Here is a 24,278-nt window from a genome sequence, read left to right on the forward strand (position 1 = left end):
CCTAAAAGCACAAGAACTAGAGTACTGTACAGGCTATAAAACAATACAAACTGCCATATATAATGAGGTTTGGCATGGATTTTTCCCACAAGTTGGCTCACAGATGCAGTGAGTATAATGAATCATGTTACAAGTGGGAAGCGGGACAAAGACAAAGGAAAGCAACGCTGACTTTTGGGAGGCAGGTAAGACAATGCTATAATCAATGAAAAATGTATTTCTGAAACAACTAATTTGCCTTTCTTAAGGACATGCATATGAGTTGCAAGACATCAGCAACCCGGCCTTCTCCTGCTTCTCTGGTAATGGGTGGGGACCACAGCCCAGGGCTGAAGAAATTCACTGGTCTTTTGTTTTCAAGGCCCAGCTCCATGAAAGTACTTAGGCAAGTCTGTCATGCTGAGGAGAAGGAGACAAATGGCAAGGGGGACAGCAGAGAAGGAGAATGGAGGAATACTCTAGGTGTGTAGCTCCCAAGGACAATTATCACCAGAGAATCAGAAATGGAAAAGATGCTTCCCTCCAGCCCGGCAGGGATGGGGACATGGGCCACATCTGCTCTTCTTCTGCCTCACACTGCCAGAGGCAGCTCTCCTCCCTTGCCACCAGTGCTGGCTGTCACTCAGTGGGTGCCACAGCCCAGGCACCACAGAGAGGTGACACTGCACATCTCTGTCATCATTTCTGCTGTGCTGAAGTCTGTGCATTGAAGGCTTGAACACCACCACACCTAAGTACTCTGCTGACTGGATTCTTTTGCTTGACAGCCATACCACTGTGAATGATTAGCAGAGGAAAACAGGAGCAGTGCCATCACCAAGTGCTTTCTTAGTTTTGTATTTAATTCATGTCCTCTTTTATTGTGTTTTCTTGTGTTTCTCTTCTGCTCTCTGTATTGCCTCTCCTGCAATTTCTTTCCAGCCTTTCTCTAATGTGAGCTTCTCGGAAACCATCTGTCTTCCTCATGACTCCAGCCCTTACTTTGTCTGTTCCCTTGATCCACAAGAACCTTGCACTTCCTCCTCTTGCAGGCTGTCATTTTCCATTTTTTCCTTTCATTCTTGGATTTTCCTCCTCACTTCATTCCCTTCCTTTCTAAATCATATCTCTGCTCACTGCTTCCAGCTTCTCCTACTTCTCCTACCACATTACTTTAAAAAAATATGCTGGAATCTCCCTTCCTTTCTGAAAGAAACTCATTCATTAAACAGTTCTATTCATTGTGGTATCTTACCATAGCTGCTGCTGGCTTGCCTTTCCCTTCCTTATTAAAGCTATGAACAGGACTGCCCCCCTCTCCTTAGACCAGGCTCTTTCATCGTGCCCTTAGCCACCCCAGCACAGCTCACATTTGCTGTAAGCACAGGGCTGCCTTTTTCTTCACTCATTGCATCCATTTTGTTTGCACAGGAAGGTTCTGGCCCATGACAAAGGCTGATAGGCAGGAATAAGCAATACATGTAGTATGGTAGCTGGTACAGGGATTGGGATAGGGATTTACTTGAGAGAGTACAACAGAGGGTTATGAGGATGATTAAGGGATGTAACACCTGCCTTGTGAAGAAAGGCTGAGGGACCTGGGGCTGAGAAGGGATCTAATTAATGAATATAAATATATGAGGAATGGGCATCAAGAAGGAAGGGACAACTGCTTTCCACTTGTGATAGGATGAGGGGCAGTGGATTCAAGATCAATCACAGGAAGTTCCACCTGAACACAAAGAAGAATGTCTTTACTGTAAGGGTTACAGAGCTCTGGGAAAGGCTCCCACAGAGGCTGTGGAGTCTGGAGACTTCCAAGACCCATCTGGATGCATTTCTGAGTGACCTGCCCTAGTTTTGTTCCTGCTCTGGCAGGGGTTGGACTTGATGATCTTCAGAGATCACTTCCAACCCCTGGCATTCTGTGATTCTGTGGTACTGATAATGATTCTGCTTCCTGATAAAACCCCTGCCTTAACCTTGTCTCCTCTTGTCCCAGCTCCTCTGGTACTCACCTGTGCCACCACTACGGAAATACCTGCAGCTGGAAGGGTCAGTCACCACAGGAGGGACATTTTGAGGAGGGAAGAAAATGCCACAACCAACACTAAATTCCCCAGAGCAAGACTGCATTTAACAGAGAGGTCTCCTGTGCACTTCTTTTACCATGGGACGGAGGAACGGGCTGAGGAGCACAAGTCAGAGGCATTTTACAGACTTACACTCATATCAGAAGTCTCCTGAGGTCCAACCCTGCCATGGGGCACACGGGTGGGACTGTCCCTGCTGGAAGCAGAGGCCAGGGGCACGGGCTCAGGAGAAGACTCTGACTCCCAACATTTTGTTGCGTCTCTGGGTTTGTAAGCACTGAGTAATGACACTTGGAGAACAATGAAGCTGTTGTGTGCAGCCACAAAATAAAATAAGTTTACGCATCTACATGATAAAAAAAGTTCCAAAGAATTTAATGTAGATATTATTTATACATACACTTTATAAGTAGGAATATGGCAGACAGCTGAATTAGTACATAAAGTTTTATTTAAAGTTCCCCCCCTACAAGCAAGCTTCATTTACACAGTCTAGTACTGTACAAAATTTACATTCTTTTTTGTGACTTATTCAGTTAGCACTTTCCTTGGTCATGCCTTCCTGAAAGATAGAAAGATTTACATACAGTCCTCATAAATCTTTAAATTATCTTAGTAAAAAAAAGAACCACTTAAAAGGACAACAAATATCCTTTAAAAATGGTACATTTTAGTAGAGACAGGTGACAGTCAGTGTTTAATGGCAGACCTTATCCTGATCTTAAATGTCATTCAAGGTTTTCTCAAATAGTATCTTAACAGTTTCTTTTTTATATATATTTATATTTATATACTTTCAACAGGAAAGAAAAAAAATGTCATGATTGCACCAAATATATTTTACAAGGGATCCCTTGGATCTGAACAATATAAATAAATACAAAACCAACTAAGATTGCACTATATAGTAGAAATGGATTGATATTTCAGGATATACACTCCACCTTTATGAGTTCCTTAGCAATGCTCACTGGAAAACTCCCTAATGGCACATTCAAATATTAGCATCTTCAGATTATTATTTTGTTTAAACATTTTTTTCCAAGCGTGCAGCTACCTCATCAATTGGGTTATTGCATTTGTATGGTACCAGTCTTTACTGCATTACTCCAATTTTACAACTGTGTAATTCTGCTGCAAGCAAGGGAGTTGCACTGCAATAAAACTGGACTGATGCCAGAGAGAAACAGTCCCATGGTATTTGTCCTCCATTACTTATATTGCTCTCAAGCATCAACGTATAATGTAATTTCTGTATACATTTGCCCTCTTTCTATTTTGCAAAGCAAATAATGAATTCTCCCTCCCATCTACTGCCTCTGCAGCAGAAATCAGCCTCCAGTAGTTGCCTGCTCCTTGTTTAACACACTAGCATTAAGCCCTGTCATGAAAGGTACGTGCAGACTTCAAAATGCAGGGTCGGAGTCTGCTTTGCTTTTTATCTGGTGCAGTCAGTCACAACCAGGCAAATTAAAGGCCAGATTCTTTGCTGACCTAAACCAAAGTACATCCATTGGCTTCGATGGAGCAGTTTCAATTAATACCAGCAAAGAGGGCACTCCTGAGGGTAATGGATGCAGCACCAGTAAACCACAATGGAAGAATTATGCATCTACTTTGCTGAGGTGTAGATGATTATGTTAACTGAAGAACCAGGCTCAGATTTCGTCATTGCTTTTGCAAAGCCAGGACCAGAAGAGACAAGCTGAAAACACAGACAGCCTGATCTGTGCAAGCAACTATGGGTTCATGAAGCAAGTCTTTAAATGCTATTGGTCCCATGTGGCAGCATTCTGAACTTGCTTTGCAATGGGTAAATAATTACACAGGCTATAAGGCAGTGGAAAGTTTAGCCTCATACAAGATGGATCAATAGTAAAAATCTTTCAGAGCACATTTTTAAGCTCAGCCACACAGGAGTCTTGTAACTACTTACCAGTGTCTCTCCAAAATTGTGCATAATCATTTAAGAGTCCAAAGTAATACATTTACAGTGAAATGCAGTCCTCTTGTCTTTGGAAGCAATTAGCACGAATGCTCCTATCTAACAGGTTAGTGAAAAATAATTAAGGTTTCTGGTTTAGTGGTCATAGAAATAACTTTACAAACCCAGAATTTAAGGTGTAGGACCAAATTTCTGCTATACTAATATAAAAACAGTCACCTCATGTGATTTCAGTGAAATGACTCTGACTTTACACAAGTGAGATTAGAAGAATTTGATCCTAATCCCTAAGATGCTATTGCAAGTAGTGCTCTGTAAAGCATGGCTTTCATTGTAGTCTGCTTTTCGCTGCACTTACACATGGGGACTTTGAAGGCAGAGAGTATTAGATGCCAAGCTGTGCAAAAACTGAATGATATTTCTGTACCTTTTATAATCTTCTGATGCTGTGTTGCTTGCAGAGCATGTGAAGTAGCTGTAGGTTAGGATTAGAGAGGAGGAGACAATTCTGCAATGCAGTGTGAGCTTTTCACTATCTGAATTCTGAAGCATTCATGAAAACAACATCCTCATGACTTCAACACAGATCACATGCAGGTAGATACAATGCACAATACTGATCTTGTCTCTTCAGGCCGTTTTTGAACATTTAGCCTTCATTTTTTTTTAAAAGTTAAATTTGATGTGAGGAATATCTCTGCAGCAGGAAAAAGTTAAAATCAGTCTGAAATGGCAGTCTGTCAGCATGTAATGTTCGGTGTGCTTGCTTCATAAGACACCAGCATCTATCTGAGATGGGACAACACTTGTTTTTTTATTTTCTTTTAGTTTGCTCCTAAAGCATAAATATGGAACAAGGGGTCAATTATGGTAGCTTTGTTTTAACAGGAATCCTGTTCTAATAAAACATTTACGTCACCTGTCATTATTTTCCCAAATGTAATCAGTGTTCGTGTCAGTACTCCTTGACCATCATTTATTGTATGGTACACAGGCTGGCAGTATGACAGTTGAGCAAGCAGGACCTGCAAGTGGCTCAGCAACATCTCCTTCTAGTTCTGTCCAAGTCCCTTTCTCAGGGCTATAGCAAATAGTAGAAGATTTGTAGGCTCCCTGTAATAGAAAAAGAAGTCATATTAAAATCCAAGTCACACATCAGCTTTAAAGTCGTCCAAAAGCGACTCAGGGTTTTGAGCTCTAATTTAGGAGCCCTTCAAGAGGGTTGGTTTTCATGTGGGCTGAGCACCCACCTTCTGCAAATCAGGCTTCTTTACAAGCACCTTATAAGCAGAGCTATAAGCATACAGTCACATAAATCACTTGTGCCAAATTTAATCTGACCTTTGTATTACTCCATATCAGTGAATACTGTCTGATAATAACTCATCTAAATATAAAAGCACAAAGGAGAAAAAACACTCTATGATTTCCACAAATTAATAACCAAATCAAAACCTGCCCCCGAAGCTACTTCATTCCTCATCTCCTCTCCATCCCGGTCTGAGTAACACATACACATTGGATTCAAGAGCTGAGAAGGAATGGAAGGGTCACTGCAGAAAGCAGGTACACACCATACTCCAGCTGTAGCCTCCTACAAGGTAAATGCTGTCATCAAGGACTGCACAGCCTGGGCCACTGCGACCCTCCAGAATAGGAGTCTGGAGGATATTCCACTGGTCACCTTTTGGATCGTAGCATTCCACAAGCATTACATCAAGATGGGAGAAACCTGCATGAGGGCATTGAGAAGAGAGAATTTGCATTATTACATGTTCTATTATTTGCTTTACTGTTAAATTTATTAAATTGCAGGTACAATTATTATAATTGTAACATCATCGTTAAACTTTCTTCTAGAAAATACTGCCATATACATTTAAGCCATCTCCTGTAACATTGATGTCTCATTGACTCAGTTCGAATAGATTTGTTGAAAGCTTTTACCATTAGTTGCATAATCTACAAATCACAAGTACATAGAAAAGCTGAATAGATCAGACTATAACACTCAGTAATAAACTCTCAATGATGAAAGCAGTATTCCTATTCATCTATCTGTGCTAATGTGATTTTGAACGTGTAGGAAAAGACTGTCCTGGAAGACTTTCTCAAAGGTCAGCAGATCTTATCTATACAAAAGTCAACAGATTAAATTTTACTCAGAAACCAATGTCTAATGAGTTTGTTCCAGAGGCTTAGCATGATGGATGTGACATTCAGGACCAGTTTCAGTTTTCAAGATCAGGTAAAGTGCGGTGTTTCAAGATCAGGTAAAGCATGTAGGTGTGATATGACAAAATCTTCTGACAAGAAAATACAAAAACCCCTGAAACACTGGCCCCATCCTTCTCTGACAGACAAAAAAAGGCTCCATTAAACTGCTGCTTTGTCATTAACAGGGGGCTAAAGGGTCTCGGCTCAAGACACTCAAGCTTTATCAACTAGTATCAATTATGTGAGCTGAAGACATAGAACCCAGGAGTCCTAGGTTCTGCTCTGATTTTTAGACACTTTGTTATCTCAAACTACCTTCTTATCAGACCACCATGGTCAAATCACGTCTTTCCTAATATGCTTGGGTGCTTTATTTGACACTACTGTCTTCTCCACCAAGGTATGACAGAAATGAGAAGAGAAGATTTGCTGAAAAACAGGTTATGTGGTGATATTGGTGCACCACAATGATGCTGCTCACACAAGTACTATTAATGTCAGGAATGAACAGCTTGGATGAAATAAGTTTTTTTTGCTGTGAAGTTTTCAAGGCGCCATAGAAAGGCCACTGCTGTGTGCCCAGAATCTGTCAAAAGCTCCATAATAAACTGCAGTATGCACATGACTCGTTGTGATGCAGTAAACGCACTGCTGACACTCACAGCTTCACAAAGGAGGCCCTTGCCATGGAGTCCTGCTATTCCCCCAGGGTGGAGAAATTGTCACATTTCACCCACACTTCAGTCCACCCCCTTCCCTTTCTTTCTTTTCTTGCAGTCCTTCCTTTTGTCTCACTGTACTGAATAAACCAGATTTCCAAAAAGCCCTTTTACCAGACAGCTCCCTGCTTTCCAGAAGCTTGGATGTTAAATACCTCTTGCAATAGTGAACATTTCATAAATAACAAAGCCACCTAGGGCAGCAACTGTTGCAGAGGCAAAAATGCAATGTTCATTAGAAGTCCCTCCTTTCCCAGAAGACAGTAGGTGAAATTGGGTGAAAAAAAGGAGAAGGCAGGATGAAAGCAATCCAAACCATGTGCTTTTGCTATAGGATGAGTGTGACATGCTGACTTCCACATTAGCAGGAGAAAAAGCCACCACTGTGGAGCTCTGCAACCTCTACAAAATTTGTAGGTGTACATGTACAGCAGTTTTTACCTGCCTCCCCCTGTAAAGTCCAGTCCAGGAACACCCATCACAACCGAGGGTGGGGAGAGGAGACACGGCAGCCCTACACCTGGCTTTAGGCATTTATGAACCAGTATCATTTACCAGAGAAAATTTACATGTGATACTTCGTCCCTCTATGCTCCACAGGCACCCAGATCTTCAAAAGCAGCACGTGGCTGCAGATTCTCACCAGGACTCAGATGCTGGAGTCATCCAGGCACATGGCCTGGTGTTACTGGCATTTAACATCACTTTTTCTGTTGCATTACAATTTCCTCTTTTGTTGCTGTGAGACTTTCTTTTTTTTTTTTTTTTTTTCTCTTTTCTCGCAATCAATAAAGGACGAAAAAGCAAAAATGTGAATATAAACTGTCAAATACTGTCATGGGACAAAGGAGTAGGAGCTGTGCTTGTTGTCTAAGTAGCTGGATTAAGCAGAATCTCTTTAACAGCAACAGTGGTAGCATGTAGGTATTAAGACAAAAATACCGGATGCCTAAGCAGTAGTTATTTTAAGAGAAGACCTTTTCAAAAGATGAAAACAGAGACCTCTAAAAAGAATTATAATTAGCAAGTTGCATTTAATACTAAGAAGGGTTTTAAAGAGCCTAGTCTTAATATTTAATGTCTAAAGATTTGTTGTTTTTTTTTTTTTTTTTCTCTTCATTACAACACCAACTTGCTTTTCTATGTTGCTCTGAATACAGGTCTCCAAATGTACATTTTGGAAAATGATTTGCAGAGGAAAGTATTGCTGGTACTTTCGGGTCAAAGAATTATCTGTTTGTTTCATTGAATTCTTGGTAATGACAAATTGTCCATGCCTTTGAGTAATGGAAGCTCCCATTTTTATTATCTAAAGCATTCATTACTCATATATTTAATGTACTGTTATAATTTTAAAATAATTTGCATCAAATGTTTTTAAAATTGCTGGCTCAAGTGTCCTGTTAAATTGCGTTGCCTGTTTTTTAATGTATTTAACAACGACTGTCTAACAAAAATACTCTTTATCAGAAGACGGGGACACTGAAATGCTTTTTCCCTATTAAAAATGTGACCTTTCAAATGGTTTCCTCCAATTGCATACAGTCGCTCATTCATTACAGCCAAAGTGTGGATTGCTCGCTTTGTGTTCATGTCCTGTTTTCGGGCCCAGACGTCCATCACGGGGTCATAGCAGTAGAGCCAGGGGACATACTCTCCATTGTGAACACCTCCTGCAAAGTAAAGACACTTCTGTTAATTGATGGAAATAAAGACACTGCGTTGCAGTGGGACTTTAGTTCTATGATCTTGGGTTCTGGTTTTTTTTTGGTGTCGTTTTGGGTTTTTTCTTATGGCAGGAATGATAAAAGACACTGGCCTGAAATATATATCTTGCCATTGTGAACAGCTCCTGCGTGGGCTGCCAAAGGTTGGGGTAAGGAGGACACATAACGCCACTCGTTTGTCTCCAGGTTGTAGCACTCCACGCTGGACAAGTACCCAGTTTCGTTTCTTCCACCGATGACGTACAGGTTCTTGTCGAGGCGACAGGCGTAGAAACTGGCTCTCCTGGAGGACAGGGAAGAACAAAGCCAAACAAGCCAACAACAAACCAATTAGCCATGTCAAACATGGTTTAGTTTTTTTTTTCTCCTTTCTCTCCAGATGACTCTCTGAGCTAACATAGCTGCTCCTCCAAATGCTGTTTCAGAGAGAAGCGTCAGGGAGCTTCACAGGCTTACATCTACCCTAGAGACCTTGGCTGCTTCTCTACTCAAATACATGCTTCACATCAAATAGATGCTTCATTTTTGGTGTAAAAACAATTAAGCACACATAAACCCAGCAGATAATACACCTTTTCAAAGATGTTTGTTGCCTTTTCACACCCGTGAAAGACAAAAAGGCATTCATTAATGTTTGGGGCATTACCTTGTAAGGGATATAACAACTCAGTAAGACAAAGTGAAAAATGAGGTAGATAATGTAACAATAATAAATTATCTTGACATTCACTTTCTTTATGGTCCTTCAAGGGTCATTGTTCCCAATTTACTAAGAGAACCACATCATCAAAATTTTTCTTCAATTATAATTTTTTTCTGCAGTACTGCAAATAGAACAACTTTCCTTACAGTAGGCACAATATTATATTTCCACCCCTCAAATAAAAAGATGTCTGTCTCCATCCAACTACTTCTACGAAAAGTTTTAGCCACCTGTCCACTTTCACATGCAACTCAGGTATTCAGGATAATAATTGATTTTTCTGGTAAGCAGTGCTAGGCATGTATTAGTTTGTCTTACTCATCCCTACAAAATTAAGAGTGTTTGTTGCTGCAGCAAAAATAGAGCAGCAGACAACACTGAGAGACCCTGTTTGGTGTAATCTACTCTGAGGGAAAGCTCCCTGGATTAGAAGGTTTACTACAGTAGCAGCCTCTAATTTTAAACTGCAATGATATGAGAAAGAAGACTGCAAAAGTGCAAAGCTAGGCTAGAATGAAGACCTGTACAAAATGCTGAATGACAAGAACTGCCAGTCCCAAACCTCAAGTTTTCTCCTGGGTGAAATCAGTGGCATGTGGGGCCAGAGATAAGCAGGCAGGTCAGAGAGATAAGCAGGCAGGTCAGGCAGGGCAAGGTCTGGCTCTGAATGCTCCTGCAAAGCAGGCACACTGACTGGCCTGTGGCTGCAGCTTGCCAAACCCTTCTCCATGGCTGACACAATGTGCTTTGGTTCCTGGCCAGGCACCTGGATTTGAATTTTGGACTCCTGAACTGCATGGTAAATTGTGGAGGTTTGATGGTCACCTGTACCATCAAGGGCTTGATCCTGCAGACCCCTGCAAGGCATTCAGGATGAGTGGTCGTTCATATACACCTTGCAATTAACAGCTCTGGTATGTCCCAGCTCCTTACCAGGCTTTCCTACAGTCATCCCATGACCTGCTGGGCTAGCAGAGGCCAGTGTGCCATGCTCTAACCTGCCACCACCAGTAAGATCTCTCTCCTTCACTCAGCTGTTAATTTTCATAAATTTTTTAACATGCCTTGACATTTTGGAGACACCTCTCTTCCTATTAAATCTGGCTGAGACCAGCTGGTGGTGGTTTGTAAGTTGGAGAGGTCAGGTAGACACAAAGATAGAGCCATGGAAACAGTAGGGATGGGTGGGCATTCAGAGTGCAGATTTGACCAAACTCTGGCTGTTTCTGGCCTTACTTTTTGGATATGGTGAACACCTGACAGGGCTTCTCAGCAGCCAGGGTCACTGAGCAACTCCTGACTGCCTCTTTGCTTTCACCTTGCCTGCACATGGACAACTTGGATGGTGCAGGACAGCACACCTTGTTGCATGGGATTGGGAACACCACCACAGGGATAAGGCTACTGAAAAAAAAAAAAAAAAAAAGATGCAAATAGGAGGGCAGGAATACTGCTAAGTGCCTCCAGCTCAACTGAAGAATTAAATAAGACCATTTAATTCATCTGTCAATAGGCAGATAGAAGCTGATGGCACACACTGCTCTGCATGGTTGGGCAGCAAATTGTGCATCTATGTTTTTAGCCTGATTTTCTATGGAAACAAAGCTTATTTGATTACATTGTATGTGCACCCATGTCTGCCTGAGTGTTGTCTCCTCAACAAAAACCTGCTTGCTGATTTCACTCTGATTTCACAGAGTATAGGTGTTAGAGGCAATCAAATGCCTATATGAACCCTGTGAGTATGTGACAGTACAGAGGCAAGACAGCCCACAGAGGCTCCAAAAGTAGAAAAAGCTGCAGAGTTCACATCCTATTAGATATCCCCCATGTAGAGGGGCACACACATTCTCCAAACCTCCTGTGTCTGGAAGCCACAGGGCACAAACCCACAGGGTGTCAGTTCAGTTGCCAATGCTTGACATGCTCATGGACAAAGCCACTAATGAACTGCTCTCACCCTGTTTTTTTGTTTTTTTTTTTTTCCTTAGTTCAAGTTTAATAAACAGAGGGAGACAGAACTTGCAGGCATCATATTTTAAGTAGGATTTCACTGACATTATTCTGTATGTGTGTGTGTACTCCTGGTTTCATCCACACAGTGTCACTATAAGGAGCAAAAACGGAAAGTGCCAGCACGCTTCACTCTTCTGCTTGGATGTGAATACTCAGTAGCTCCTGTCACAAACATTTTGAGCTTTTCAGTTTGGTACTTTTCAGTGATACAGTGTGTAAGGGGCATGCTGTTAAGTGCTGACTTTTTAAGCTGCTCTAAAATACTATTTAGATTAAAATATTGTACAGTAATCTTTGCACAACTCTCCCCAGTTGGGGAGACACTGGCCATTTTAATCAGATAACCTGAATCCTCAGGATCTGAATGTAGACAATAATCCAATTTTGTGGTTTCCTTCAGAACTTGCAATTTACTTGACATCCACTGCTCACTGAAATGCTCTTCCTTCACATCCCTCCACTCAATAATCAACCCAACTAACTTCTTCTTGTAAGTACACACATAAAAGGAAGAATTCTTTTCTGATTTCCTCAGATTGTGAATTTATACCCTGAAAAAAGAAACAGAACTGCCAGTCTGAGGTTTGAAACTACCAATACAATTACTGATCATCACAATGACTGGATATGATTTCAAAGTCACTTTTAGTGTGTATGCTTTGCTTTTTAAAAATTGAAGTCATGTTAATAAAGGTTAACATTACAATTATTAAAGCAAAAGACTAAAATAAAATGTGAAATTGTTTTATCTCTCTTTCTCCGGCTTCTTTTTTCAGCTCCCTCAGCCTCGTTGAGGATGCTGACCTGCTCACTTCCACTTCAGGGCCTGGTACAACACTGTGGTTTTTGCTGGTATTGAAACAAAAACTTTTAACTCAGAATCTAAGAAAAATTGTAAAGTTTTAATTCTTATTATGTTCTGCACACCCTGTCCATCTCTGGGCTAAGAGGGCAAGATACAGCAGTACTGAGGTGCCTATCTGAGGCCACAAGTTCAGATACATCTGCTACAAAGACCACTGCTTCAGCAGACATGTTAGTCTAAATTAATTGCTCTCCAAAAAGCATCCCATTGCTATTCATTGTCAGGAAGATGTGTACTTCAAAAGCTGATGAGCCATTTGTTGCTTTTCTAAACGATGCATGCCTGAAAATAGTACAGTTTTCAAAAGCATGTATTTTTGAGATGTTCTTCAAATGAAAAGAAACTAAACTTGGCTTTAAAGAAAACAGACTAACAGCTCTGGATGCCTAACAGGATCAGACTTTTCTTTATAGCTCATATAGTAAAATCAATCAGATATGGATTTTAGCATATGAGATAAAAGTTTATTCATCAAATATTTCATACAGATTTTCAACTTGAGAATATACTGCTTGTGAATGAGGCCCACATTTACCTGGCAGTCGTTTCAAAGGAGCTATTATTATAGTCTATACAGACAATTATTCTCAGACTAAAATTACAAAGTAGGTTTTGACTTGATGGACCATAATGACTCAGAAAAAGCCATTAAACAGTATGTCTTGTCAGTGGTGCCTGCATTATGCCAGCAGAGACAGGGCATGACCCTGTACTCCTTGTGGGGGAAAAATAGCCTGTTGACTTTAATGGGAACTTCATCTGACTATAGGAGCTGAGAAAGGAGACTGCATAAAAGCTCTCTCTTGTTTGTATGATCTTCCAAAATTTGGCTAGACCCTACCTCCAAGGTCAGCAAGGAAGTCATTTGGATTTAGCAAATAAACCATTAAAACCATTTAAGGAAGTAATTTTAAAATTTTCCAGCATTAGCCCAAATGCTTAGGAACCTTTAGAGAAAATAATAGGCAAGCCTAACAGTTATGTTCCACAAACAAAAGAGGTGACAAATAATGTTGTTATAGTAAAGCTCCTTGCAGAATAGCTCCTTGCTATGTATAATTGGACCATCTCAAGTGTCTCTGAGATGCTTATACATTCCAGTTTATTACTGGGCAGCAGCTAAGTGATCACAAAGTGCAGTGGAGTTTCTGACTTATGGCTGAAGGAGGCAGGTTCTACTAAAGCACCAGGCAAGTCATATTTGGCACCTGCAATTGTAAAATGCTTTTCTAGTGAAACACAATTGGCTGTTGTGGAAATAGAACTCTTCCTGTTTTCTTACTCCAGCCCTCAACTACCTACTTTTGCCTTCTTTGCCAAAGTAACCCAACCATTCAGCCAGCTGCATATACTCCTCAAGAGTTTTGCTGGCAGATACCCAAAGGGTGTAACAAAGGCACAGATTAGGCTCCAGACAAGAGCTTAGGTCTCCATACAAACACCAGTCAGCCTCCTTGTTCCCTGAGGATGACCTGCATGGCAATGCACAACCTCCTGCACACCTCCTGTCTCCCCCACACCAACACCTGAGCTGGTGGTGATGCAGTCCAGGGAGCTGAACCAGATGAGAAGGGGTCCCTCTGTTTTATGGTCAATAACCCAGCTCTGGAGATGTCCCACAGTGCTGGCAGGAGGGAAGGAAAACAAGAGACTATGATGAATTATGATCCTACTCCTACCTCTATTTATATGGCTAATTTTATCAGTTCACTCACCTCCAACAGGGAGCCTTCTTAGCTCTATTCCACTTAACGCATGTTCATGCAGTGGAGAAATGCACAATTTTTTGGTTACAAGCATAACACATGGGTCTGCATATGGACTTCTGTCACTCAAACTGAATCTTGAACAAAGGCCCTTCATAAACTCTGTAGACTGACATTTTACCTCTGGATATTTGAAAGGACACACATATTTCCATGCATCTCCATAACACACACCTTGAACCAGAAGGTTACACTGAGTTCAATATATTAACAACTGCCAGACACCTAATACTGGGACCAGCCAAGAGAGAAAAAGCTATAATACTGACAGCAAATGGAACAAGGAAAGTGTCTCAGGAAGGTGGTGTGAGCTCTCTCATATGTCTCTCTCATATGCATGACAAGATGGGTGTTGAACTGAAGGATGGACACTGAATGCACTTTCATGAAGCAACATTCTGACCTTGGCCTTTGAGATTCTTCTTAGGAAACATGCATCATTCAGTTTAGGCTTGGCAGACTTTTTATCTGCCAAGCTAGGATTTGGGATCCAGAGTTAAAGATTATTAAAGATATTAAAGTTAAGATTATTTACATAATCTTTACCATGCACTGCTGAAATCTACTTGCACATCCACTCTATGGTACACAGTTAAGATTAAAACATTTGCTACTCTAGATACACTGATTGACAACAACTTCACACAAAGACCAACTAGGATTAGGAGTCCTCTGACAAGGTGAGTCATGTTGAGGATAGGTCTTCATGGCTGGTGTGGTGAACCAGTATGGGGTCAATGTGTGGAAGTTTCAGTTCCCTACAAAATATCTTACTATACCGATTATTTACAGCAAACTCATCATGACATTTGAACATGACAGGACACTATGAAGCATTCAGAAAACTCCTTCAAACCATACTCAGGCAACCAGTAATTGCACAAAGCCCATGGTTATTTGATACAAATTAGCACTACAGAGGTTTGAATCTGGGAAGTTTAAAAAAATTAGTTAAGAAAAATGGGACACAACTGCATGCTGCCTTTATCTCAGTATTTTCAGTGCCTCTGTAGACCTCCTTATTCCAAGAACTAAGACAAACTTCAACTGCTCTTAGGATGATAAAGCATATATTGAACAACACGTAATAGCAGGTTTTTACCTCTCTTGCATGGGCGGAAGTTGTATCCAGCTGTTAAACCTGGGATCATATCGGCTAACAAAGTTTGTACTGTGTTTCCCTGTAAAGATAGATTATTTTGACACTCAGCTGTTTGTTTCATGTATTTAACATCACGATTGTAATATATATTACATACACTTCACAAGTTGACAGCTTTTATGAAGGGTTCCCCCTTTTACAACAATGTATGATTACACTATGTGTACAGTAATAATTCAACAAATGGGGCACTGCAAGGTTTGAATTACCAATTGTTAGCAGTAAAAGCAGATAAGAGATTATTCTTGCTCTCTGTAATAAGATCTTGAAAATGTGTATTTAAATTTACTTATAGATGTTGTGGTACTTTTCCAGCCACAATAAATCACAGCACTAAACAAAAGTACAGCCCAAAAGAGGTCATCCCTATGGTATTTTTATGACTAGAGTATTTGGTGTCCAGTAAAAAAATAGCCAAAGGGAGAACATGTACTTTTCTTTCTCTTCACATCATCTCTATGTGCAAATAACCAGGAGCTGCATAAGCCATCAGCATGGGGCATGCAGTGTTTGCATTAGATGGTTTATTCTACCAGCTACTTTCAGTGTTAAGTTAGAAGGAATTACACACGTGCATCGAAGGGGGAATACACTCGTAGAGTTTTATTCCAATTGTGTTAGCTAAAATATAAAACATGAGCAACACACACCAGCTAACTAGCTTATCCCTGCTGTCAAGCCCAAGAACTGTACTCATGCCTTCATGATATTAAGATTCCACCTTATTTTATATGCAGATTGACATAAAAGCATGAAAACTGAAGCAAGAGAGTGTATGACAATTTTCTGTAACACCTGAGACTTCAACAGATGAGGATCTTGGAAACAGAAACCTTTGTTGATGTATGTGTGACTAAAAAATTGAATTAGAGGCTTCACAGGCCAGAAGAATAACCCAACTGCATATGTCACAGTTCTATAAATGGTCACTGGGTATTCTGCAAGGTGAATATTTTTGCATTGGAAAGGCCTCTGTAGGATTGGCTGGCTGTGCTTGTTTCATTCCACACTTACTTCAGCATGTGTAAATATGCCATCAAGACTGTAGAGAAGAATAACAACACAGCTAGAATTTATATTCATAATAATTTAAGATCATGTTCTACAAGGAAACAGAGAAAGAAACCATGTTGACCACTCTGAAAGCAAACCCATTCTCTCACTATGTATAAGCCCGTTTTACATAAGAAGGGCAAAGCAGAAGACTGATGATTAAAGCAACATTTTCCCTCAAATCCAGTGTGATGCCTAGTGAGGAACAAAGCCCTATATGCTGAGCACCACTCAAACAAATCCGAAGACATAGGGTGAGATCCCTGTACACACAGGGCAACTGGTCCTTTTGCCACAGAGCTCGGTGAAGCACGGCGTTGCTTTTGGTCCCTAGCTGAATTCCTTCAGTCTACACAGACAGTTTAGAAAAAGAACCATTGAAAGCTAAATATTTAATAAAAAGTGAAAGAGTAACAGCAGGGATCTGCCTGGCTGTAGGTCTCACTATTTAGGACATATATTCATCTGTTTCTATTTTAAAAAGCAGCATTTCAAACCAATTTAAGCATTGATCCTAAGTTTGTACTTCTAGCAGGAGGTTTTAATGCTGCCAGATTCACTACATCTTTCACAGTTACTGGGGATTTCAGTGGTCACTGGTTATATAGCAGCTTTTTAATTGTTGTTGCACAAAAGCATGGCTTGGGGACCTTGGCCTCCTGACATGTGTCATACACACAGTCACTAACAAATGCCATGTGTGTAGAAAGTTGGATAGCACAGATTAGAAAGAGAAGGGTATAGAGAGCCTGGAGTGGGAATACAGGATACAAAATATGGTTGCTTCACAGGAAGGGAGATAAAATTAAACCAGGACAGGCAGAATGAAGAGCTACTATTGTGACAGAAGAAACAGAAAGTGTACCTTATCACAGGAGAAAAAGAACTTGGCTTGTTGTACCTAGGAAAACAAAAGCTAAAAGGGGATGGAAGCACTGTCTGTAATAGACTGGGGGAGAAAATCTCCAGGAGGGGAAAAACTATTAAGCTAAAGGCCAACTTTGGCATGTGAACAAGGTGATTTAGACAGTCAAAGAATACATTTTACTGGGAATTAGAATAAGGCTTCTATTCATTTAGAGCAACTGGATTCTGTAACAGCTTTCCAACAGTAGTATTTGGGGCTAAAATATTCAACTGCTTTTTGAAATAGCTTAGAAAATTTAGAAAATGTGTCTACACGATGCCTGTGATAGCATGAGATGGACTTGCTAACCCACTTCGGCTGCCTGGTGTAACCTGTTTGACTCCAGCTTAATTTTGGACTTCAGTTTGAAAGAAAGTATCTTTTATTTTGCCTTACTCTTGAGTCAGGAAGTTAAACATGCTAGGAGGCACCTGTCAGAATGAAGAAACTGTGACAAATGACCATAAATCAGCATTAGCAATTAGCAGAATGATGGGACAAAAGGAGGCAGATGCTGCTCTCTGCACTCTACAGGAAGGTCTCTACAGCCAAGCCAAAAGGTGTCTGAAGGTTATGAAAGTCAGTCTTAAATCCATGCCTGTGTTCTGCAACCTCCTTTTATCAGTGTTTACTCAGGCAGGGATCCTTTGTGAATGGAAAGACATAGTCACAAGAGGATGTGAAAAAGTGAGAAAAAAGTCTCCCGTGCTCTCTAGGAGTCAAGGAGCAGCACAGAAGAGGCATGGGTGCTCTTTGGGGCCCACCCAGATTCTCAAATATCTGTAGGTCTGCCAACTAAAGAAACTTATGGTGTTCCTTCCACTGCCCCCACCTTAAGGGTGATTCTTTCCACTGGAAAAACACCTGACACATTCTTACTGAAAAGCCCTGAAACTGAAAGTGCTGATAAGACAGTTCCAGTTAGTGTCAATCTGAAAACACTTCTGTGCTGTGGCAAGAGCAGATGAGCTTTTACATAAACTCAAGAGGCAATGTGCAAGTGGTTCCCATGCAGCTGCACATAGAGAGCATATCAGTTCCACAAAAGAAATAGACCAGCAATAGCACAGGATGTTCACTTTTTTTGTGACCAGTAAGATCCATTTCTCTTGGAGTAAATTCAGAAAGAGATCAGAATCAGCAATGCTCCTATCTTTTATTCCTATCTTCCTTACAGAAAAATCTGGTATTCACAGAACAAGGACAATGTTAGAGGTCTTCAGCAACATCTTCAGCTCAGGAGTTGATCTAGGTGACCTTAGACCTAAGATGTTATCTATCACACAAACAGTTGTACTTGACTCCTACCTTTTATGCAGGGCATGTGCCCTTTCTAACATCTCTCCATCACCTTGAGACTCAGTTTCCACATCCTTATGCTGTGGGTAATCACATTTCTTCTCTTCTATCCTCAATTTAATTATAAACTGTCTGTAACAAGGTCTGCGTCTTATTATCCGGATGCACCAAGCACAACAGGGGCCCTCAGTTTTTGGATGTGTCTGATGCTCCTAATAATAATTGTCATTGATGATATCACACTATCTTCTCTTTAATATAAAGGAGATGCAACAATAGAACTGCAGGGCTCTTCTCCTAAGATGTTTAGCCATCTTTTTAACTACACCGGAAATATGCTAATAGGGTGGACTGGATTGTTTGTCTCAGGTTTTAGGAAGTGAACAGATGTAACAATTTTCTATAATTTGGCTTAGTGCAGATGCTGAAATGGGGCATTCACAATAAAATATATGCAGTATATGTAATTTCAGCTGGATCCTCTGGTGTTTTAAAGTAAAAATGTGTACCTGCAAGCTGTTTTATGGTTTCTCAGTCATAATTATCTCTGTTACACAGACTGCTACAACTACAACTCTTTCTTCGTGTGCAAGCTTTTTAACAATGGCTTGACAATTTTCTGAATTTTGCAAGGCATGGTATTCTCCTTTTGCGTTGCTCAGAAGCCTGTTAAATTGTTTAATTTCTCTTTGCAGTAAATTTATGAAGTAATCAAATCAAAGAAGGTAGCAGCAGATAATCTATATGAAAAGCTCTTGCAAAAGACTGAAAAAAGGACCAGTTTAAGAATCTCAGAATCTAGATAATTAACACATTAACAACTTCAGCTGTGAGTATCTGGTCTGACAATAGAAAAGAAGCATTCATCTACTGCAGTAGCACTATTATATTATGACTGGAAGGAGACTGGAAATGAAGGTTAAAATTCTTAACAGCTGCTGCCTGGTGCATGCATTCAAGAGTCTGTTCTGCTGCCTGTGGCATTTCTCAAGGGAGGTGGGAGCTCATGAATGACGGAGATGCTAATGCTGGAGATGCTAAAGTACTGGATATTTATTGCATCAGCATCTAAAAGTAGCCCTTCCTAGGTTCAACAGCTAGGCTGAGGGTCCTCAAAATCCATTGGTAATGACTACAGCAGTTGACCTGACAGAAAGACAGACCCAGGGAGGCAAATGCTGCTTGTGTCTTTTAATGTTCTATACATACCGTTAGGGTTCCATTGGTCTTCTCCTCCCAGCACAAACAAGAAGTTTTCCACTTCCACGACACAGTGATGAGCACTGTTATATGGCATAACTGCAAGTAAAGCAAGAATTCTTTGTCAGCTCAGGGTACCAAGTCCATCAATTATTTCCAAAGGTACAAAATACAATACTGGTATTAAATCTGCAGGAAATAACGGGGGAATGCATCACTCCAAGTATCCAAGTCCACTGAATTAGCAGCAGACATAGCCACATGTAGCAGTCTTATGTTACTCAATCTTGCAAATAATTGAGGAAAAAAGCTGCATTTCTGGCCCCTCAGTACCCCCAGCATGCCCAACTGCTGTATATGCATCCCTAAAAAGAACTTGTAAAAAGGGGTGAAGTTTCCTGATATTTCTCTGAAAATAGGCAGATGCTAGGAATCCTAGAATGCTAGGAAACACTAAAAAAAATCCGCAGCCCAGCTTTGTTCTGGTGGTAATGTTTCCACAAGAAGAGTCAGTGTGTTCAGTAGCTTTCTATTACACAGCAATGAACAAGCTGCATTTCCATACAGTTTTAAGTTTTTAAATTAAGGTCCTGCTGATTTAATGCCTTTTCCAAATGTATACGCTTAATTTCCTGTACAATGTCATTAGCAGCACAACCACACATTTTCTATTCATCTAATCAGGAAGCCCTTTGTTAACAAAGATCAAAAATGTGGTATTAGGTTTTCAGTATCCTTTTTTTTTTTTTTTTTTTGGAGGTGTCAGGATTACTGCGGACCAACTAAAGTCATAAGAATAGTTTTTTTAAAAAATTTACATTTTCCACTGCAAGTACTAAGACAAAGAGACAGGGGCTTATATATACATAATATGTACATATTATTGTGGTGTGCCATAAAGCACTATTTGGATATTATATGTTAAATGTAAACTTACACAGCATTAGTTATCATACCACATAGAATAGTTTTGGCCCAGTGACACCAGCAGGAAAAATTATGTCCTTGTTCAGCTCATCATATGGGCACCTTAAATCTAGGTGAGGACAAATGGGGAGGTGATGTGCATGTACAGGCAGGGAACTTATTGCTTGACACGGATCAACAGAGCACTTAGGAAACCAGTGCAGTGGGAAATCAATATGACTCAGGGCCAGCTCTTACTTTGTGCTCTTTTGCCAATGCCAAAAAAAAAAAAGAAAAAAAAAAAAAAAAAAGAGAAAAGAGTCAGCCTATCTCACACTTGGATTATTTTGGGTGATATATCTCTCATTTCATTTGTTTTATTATCTTTTATTTTTCTCAGAATGCAGTTGTGCAGTATAGCATATGCAAATAATAATAAGAAATACGCACAGCTTTATTATTTAGGACACATTTTCTTAAAGATCAAGTGGGCTCACTTAAGCTTCTTACTGAAGTTTTCACCAAGGCAATGACAAATAAGTAAGGTACATTTTTAGTTTCTTGTAAAGGTCGAATATAATTTTCATAGTCTGTGCTCCTACAAGTCATGTAAGTGAAGCAGTTCTTGAACTGAGCAGCCATGTACAATAGAAGTTCATTAATTAAGGTTATTTGTTACTGCTCACTTTATATAATTGGGAAATAACCCTATACTAGGCACTGCATTAAGATTTTTTACTACCTATACATTCCTACGGTGCCATGAAAGAATAAGAGGATTTTTGTTTTCTTGTTAGCCCCCACATTGTATTTTTATTATTCTTTAATCTCAGACATTTTTCCGTTTTAAAATTGTCTCTCCCAAAACCCAGTAATTTGCTTGATTTTGTGAACTGTTGTACTACAGAATGAATTTGGGAAATTTGCTGCTTTGCTTAGATGCTTTTTAGGACCCTTTCAAGAAGAGACTTCCCTGGATCAGTCTGCAGGGGCTTCAGTTCTTGCCTCTTCCAATGCTCCATTATGGTTTCAAATCAGGTCCAAGCCAATGGTTGTACTCTTAACCAGGCTCTTCCTTTGGTCAGTCTGGACAGACCTAGCATTTATCAGAAGTACTGCCTGCAGGCAGCACACATGCATATTTTCCACGTTTTTTCATTTTTGCAGACATTTTTTGGTTTTTTATCCTCCATATTGATAAAAACAGGGCCAGTACAGGAAGAAATTATATTTTAAGCTTTTTTGCTGTTACTATGCATATCAGCTATGTAGTAAGACTCCCACACTTATGATGATAATTAAACCTTGAAAACTAAGGACTTGATCCTGGCTCCCTGTGCATGGCAACATTCCCACTGGTAGGGGACTGGGCCTAAATGACCCACACTACCATCTGTATTTTATGGAAAAGCTAATGGTAAGTTTGCCTTAGAAAGAAGAGTAGTATTTGGACTTCAGAAGGAAAGGTGACTGCAATAAAACACTGCAGACCTCTACTATGACCTATGTTTCTTGCAGAGCTTTGGGGAAAACTCTTTTCTTGGGTCTCATGAATCTGCCCACAGGGCTGGAAGGTCCTGGACAAAACAGGGGGGACAGAGCAACACTGTGGACATCCATGAGGGGAAGGAATTTTGACACTGAATTATTAAATCATCGGTGTTTCAGTCTTTTTCCCTGGCCATTTTCAGTGTCCCTCAGAATCATGACTTGTATACAGAAATTGAAATTATGGGAACTTTTTTTACTGCTACAAAAAGCCCCATTGAAAGCACCAGCAAATTTGTGCTGCAAACTCTTAATTCCTGTTGAACACACCCATATAGGACATAACTTGTCACAGATACAGTGAAATTCACATGGCAGTGAGCACGCTTAATTAAGCCTCTAGTAGGAAGAATCTTCTCAAACTCACCAGGGGCTTGGCAAGGTGTAAAAGGAAGAATATGGCCCATCACACACTCTGGCCAGGCTGCTGCTTCCATTAATTTTATATGAGCCCTTGTCTGCTGTTTTGCCTTAATAATCTGGAAACCCCCTCCTCTCATTTTTTGATTTCAGCTCAGTGGAACACCTGCCTGCCCCACAAAAAAGGGTATTTGAAGAGAAGTTTGTACTCCACGCTCAAACACAGCCCGGTGTGAGTTTTTAGCGTGTCAGTCAGTGAGTTAGAGGGAAAGGGTAAGGAGAAGCTAATCAGGATGAAATGAGATTAAAGGCTGTCTAATTTTACAGCAACTGTGATCCATCAGCCACTGTGAAAGTGACAGTGGAAATGAATGATGGAGACAGACAGGTGGGGCTGTACATTTCACTGATTTATCCTCAAATGCACTGGGCCTTATTTTATTGAGTGAACATGACCGCATTTATCATGACTGTCATCTAAACCCACTTCCCTCCATTTAAAAAGGTCACTTTACTAGGAGGGAGTAGGATAGAGGCACTTTCAAAACAGATTTAAAATTTAATAACACATGTTTATAAAGCCCTGTGCAAGAATTTTCAACTTTATTAAAGACTGATTTAAAAGGAAGGAGCAAAGACTATTTAAAAGGACAAGAGGGAAAAAAGCCATGGTCATCTGAGAAACATGCTTGGCTACCAAGGCAAGAGGTGCCAGAAAATTACATGAGATGAACAAATACAAGTAGATCAAGTAGGGTGAGCAGAAATTATCTCCCCTAAGCCCTTGTCCCTAACACACACTCTCCAAAGCTTGAGAGGCCCATGGTTAACAAACTAGTGCTTTCCTGGACCATGAGTGCAAATGAATTCAAGCAGTCCTAGAGAGGACAACAACCCCACCAGCCCCATTCCCATGAAATTTATATATGGTCAGCAGCAGACCCTTAGTAAGGTGGTAGGAAACTCCTCAGGTACTGATATGTAACATGCAAAGCATTTTAGGTCAAAACCAGTGATTTATACTTCGGAATGATCTGGAAAGCAGTGAAGTCCAAGAGTGCAGTGGTATTTGTTCAGGAATACTTCACTACACATCAGTGACATTGTGCAGGAGGTAACAGTCATGGATGTCCTTCAGATGCAACATACAAACACTCTGCACATCAGGATAGCAGTCCCAGGCAAAAACTCCTCACATATGCCAAATCTTATTAATGAAAGGCACCAGATAATGTTCTGGCACCTACTCTCAGAAACAAGGGTCTACAACTCAGAGCTCATGAAATCAAATGCTCTCAATCGTAATGCCTATGAGATCAGCCCAGATGCAATGCTCCAAAGGTACTTGAACTTTTCTATTGGAGTGACAGTGATGCACCTCACTCACCTAACAAAAAATAACATACTGTTTTTCTTGCTCAGTTTTGCTTAATTTCTGCCAACAATTGAACATTTAGGAAACAGCATCTGGTTGCTCTCCATACATTAATCAAAGGGTCATCAGCTCCTCCTTCCCCTTACAACCCCCATTCCCCTGTCTATTGTCACTTCAACACTAACTAGAGAGAAGAAAGGGGGAACAGGAATGGCATTTTTCAAGACAGAAGGAAGGATGAGCTCTGGTCTCAGGAGATTTGAAAGCTTTGATACAGCCCACAGCCATTTCCCTGATATGCTAAAAACTCCTTTCAGGAACTGAATTTGATTCTTCTGCTCAAAGTCAAAAAACAATTAACAAAAACCACCCTAAAAATCCATAGATTTTTCACTGCCCTGAACTATTCAGCTGCTTGAAATACAGGCGGTACCATGA

At 40.4% G+C, this 24,278-nt stretch overlaps 1 protein-coding gene across 1 annotated transcript in view; it reads right to left on the minus strand.

The window, feature by feature from the left end:
* Positions 1–2,419: 2,419 nt before the first annotated feature.
* KLHL14 (kelch like family member 14) overlaps positions 2,420–24,278 on the minus strand; it is a 61,939-nt gene continuing 40,080 nt past the window's right edge. The window contains 6 exon segments of the mRNA XM_071737443.1: positions 2,420–5,130; positions 5,592–5,749; positions 8,468–8,626; positions 8,773–8,963; positions 15,133–15,211; positions 19,661–19,750. Of these exon segments, the coding sequence (XP_071593544.1) occupies positions 4,990–5,130; positions 5,592–5,749; positions 8,468–8,626; positions 8,773–8,963; positions 15,133–15,211; positions 19,661–19,750 (818 nt within the window). The 3' untranslated portion in view covers positions 2,420–4,989.

This window comes from Heliangelus exortis, chromosome 2, assembly GCF_036169615.1.
Source record: "Heliangelus exortis chromosome 2, bHelExo1.hap1, whole genome shotgun sequence".
NCBI classification, from domain to species: domain Eukaryota; kingdom Metazoa; phylum Chordata; class Aves; order Apodiformes; family Trochilidae; genus Heliangelus; species Heliangelus exortis.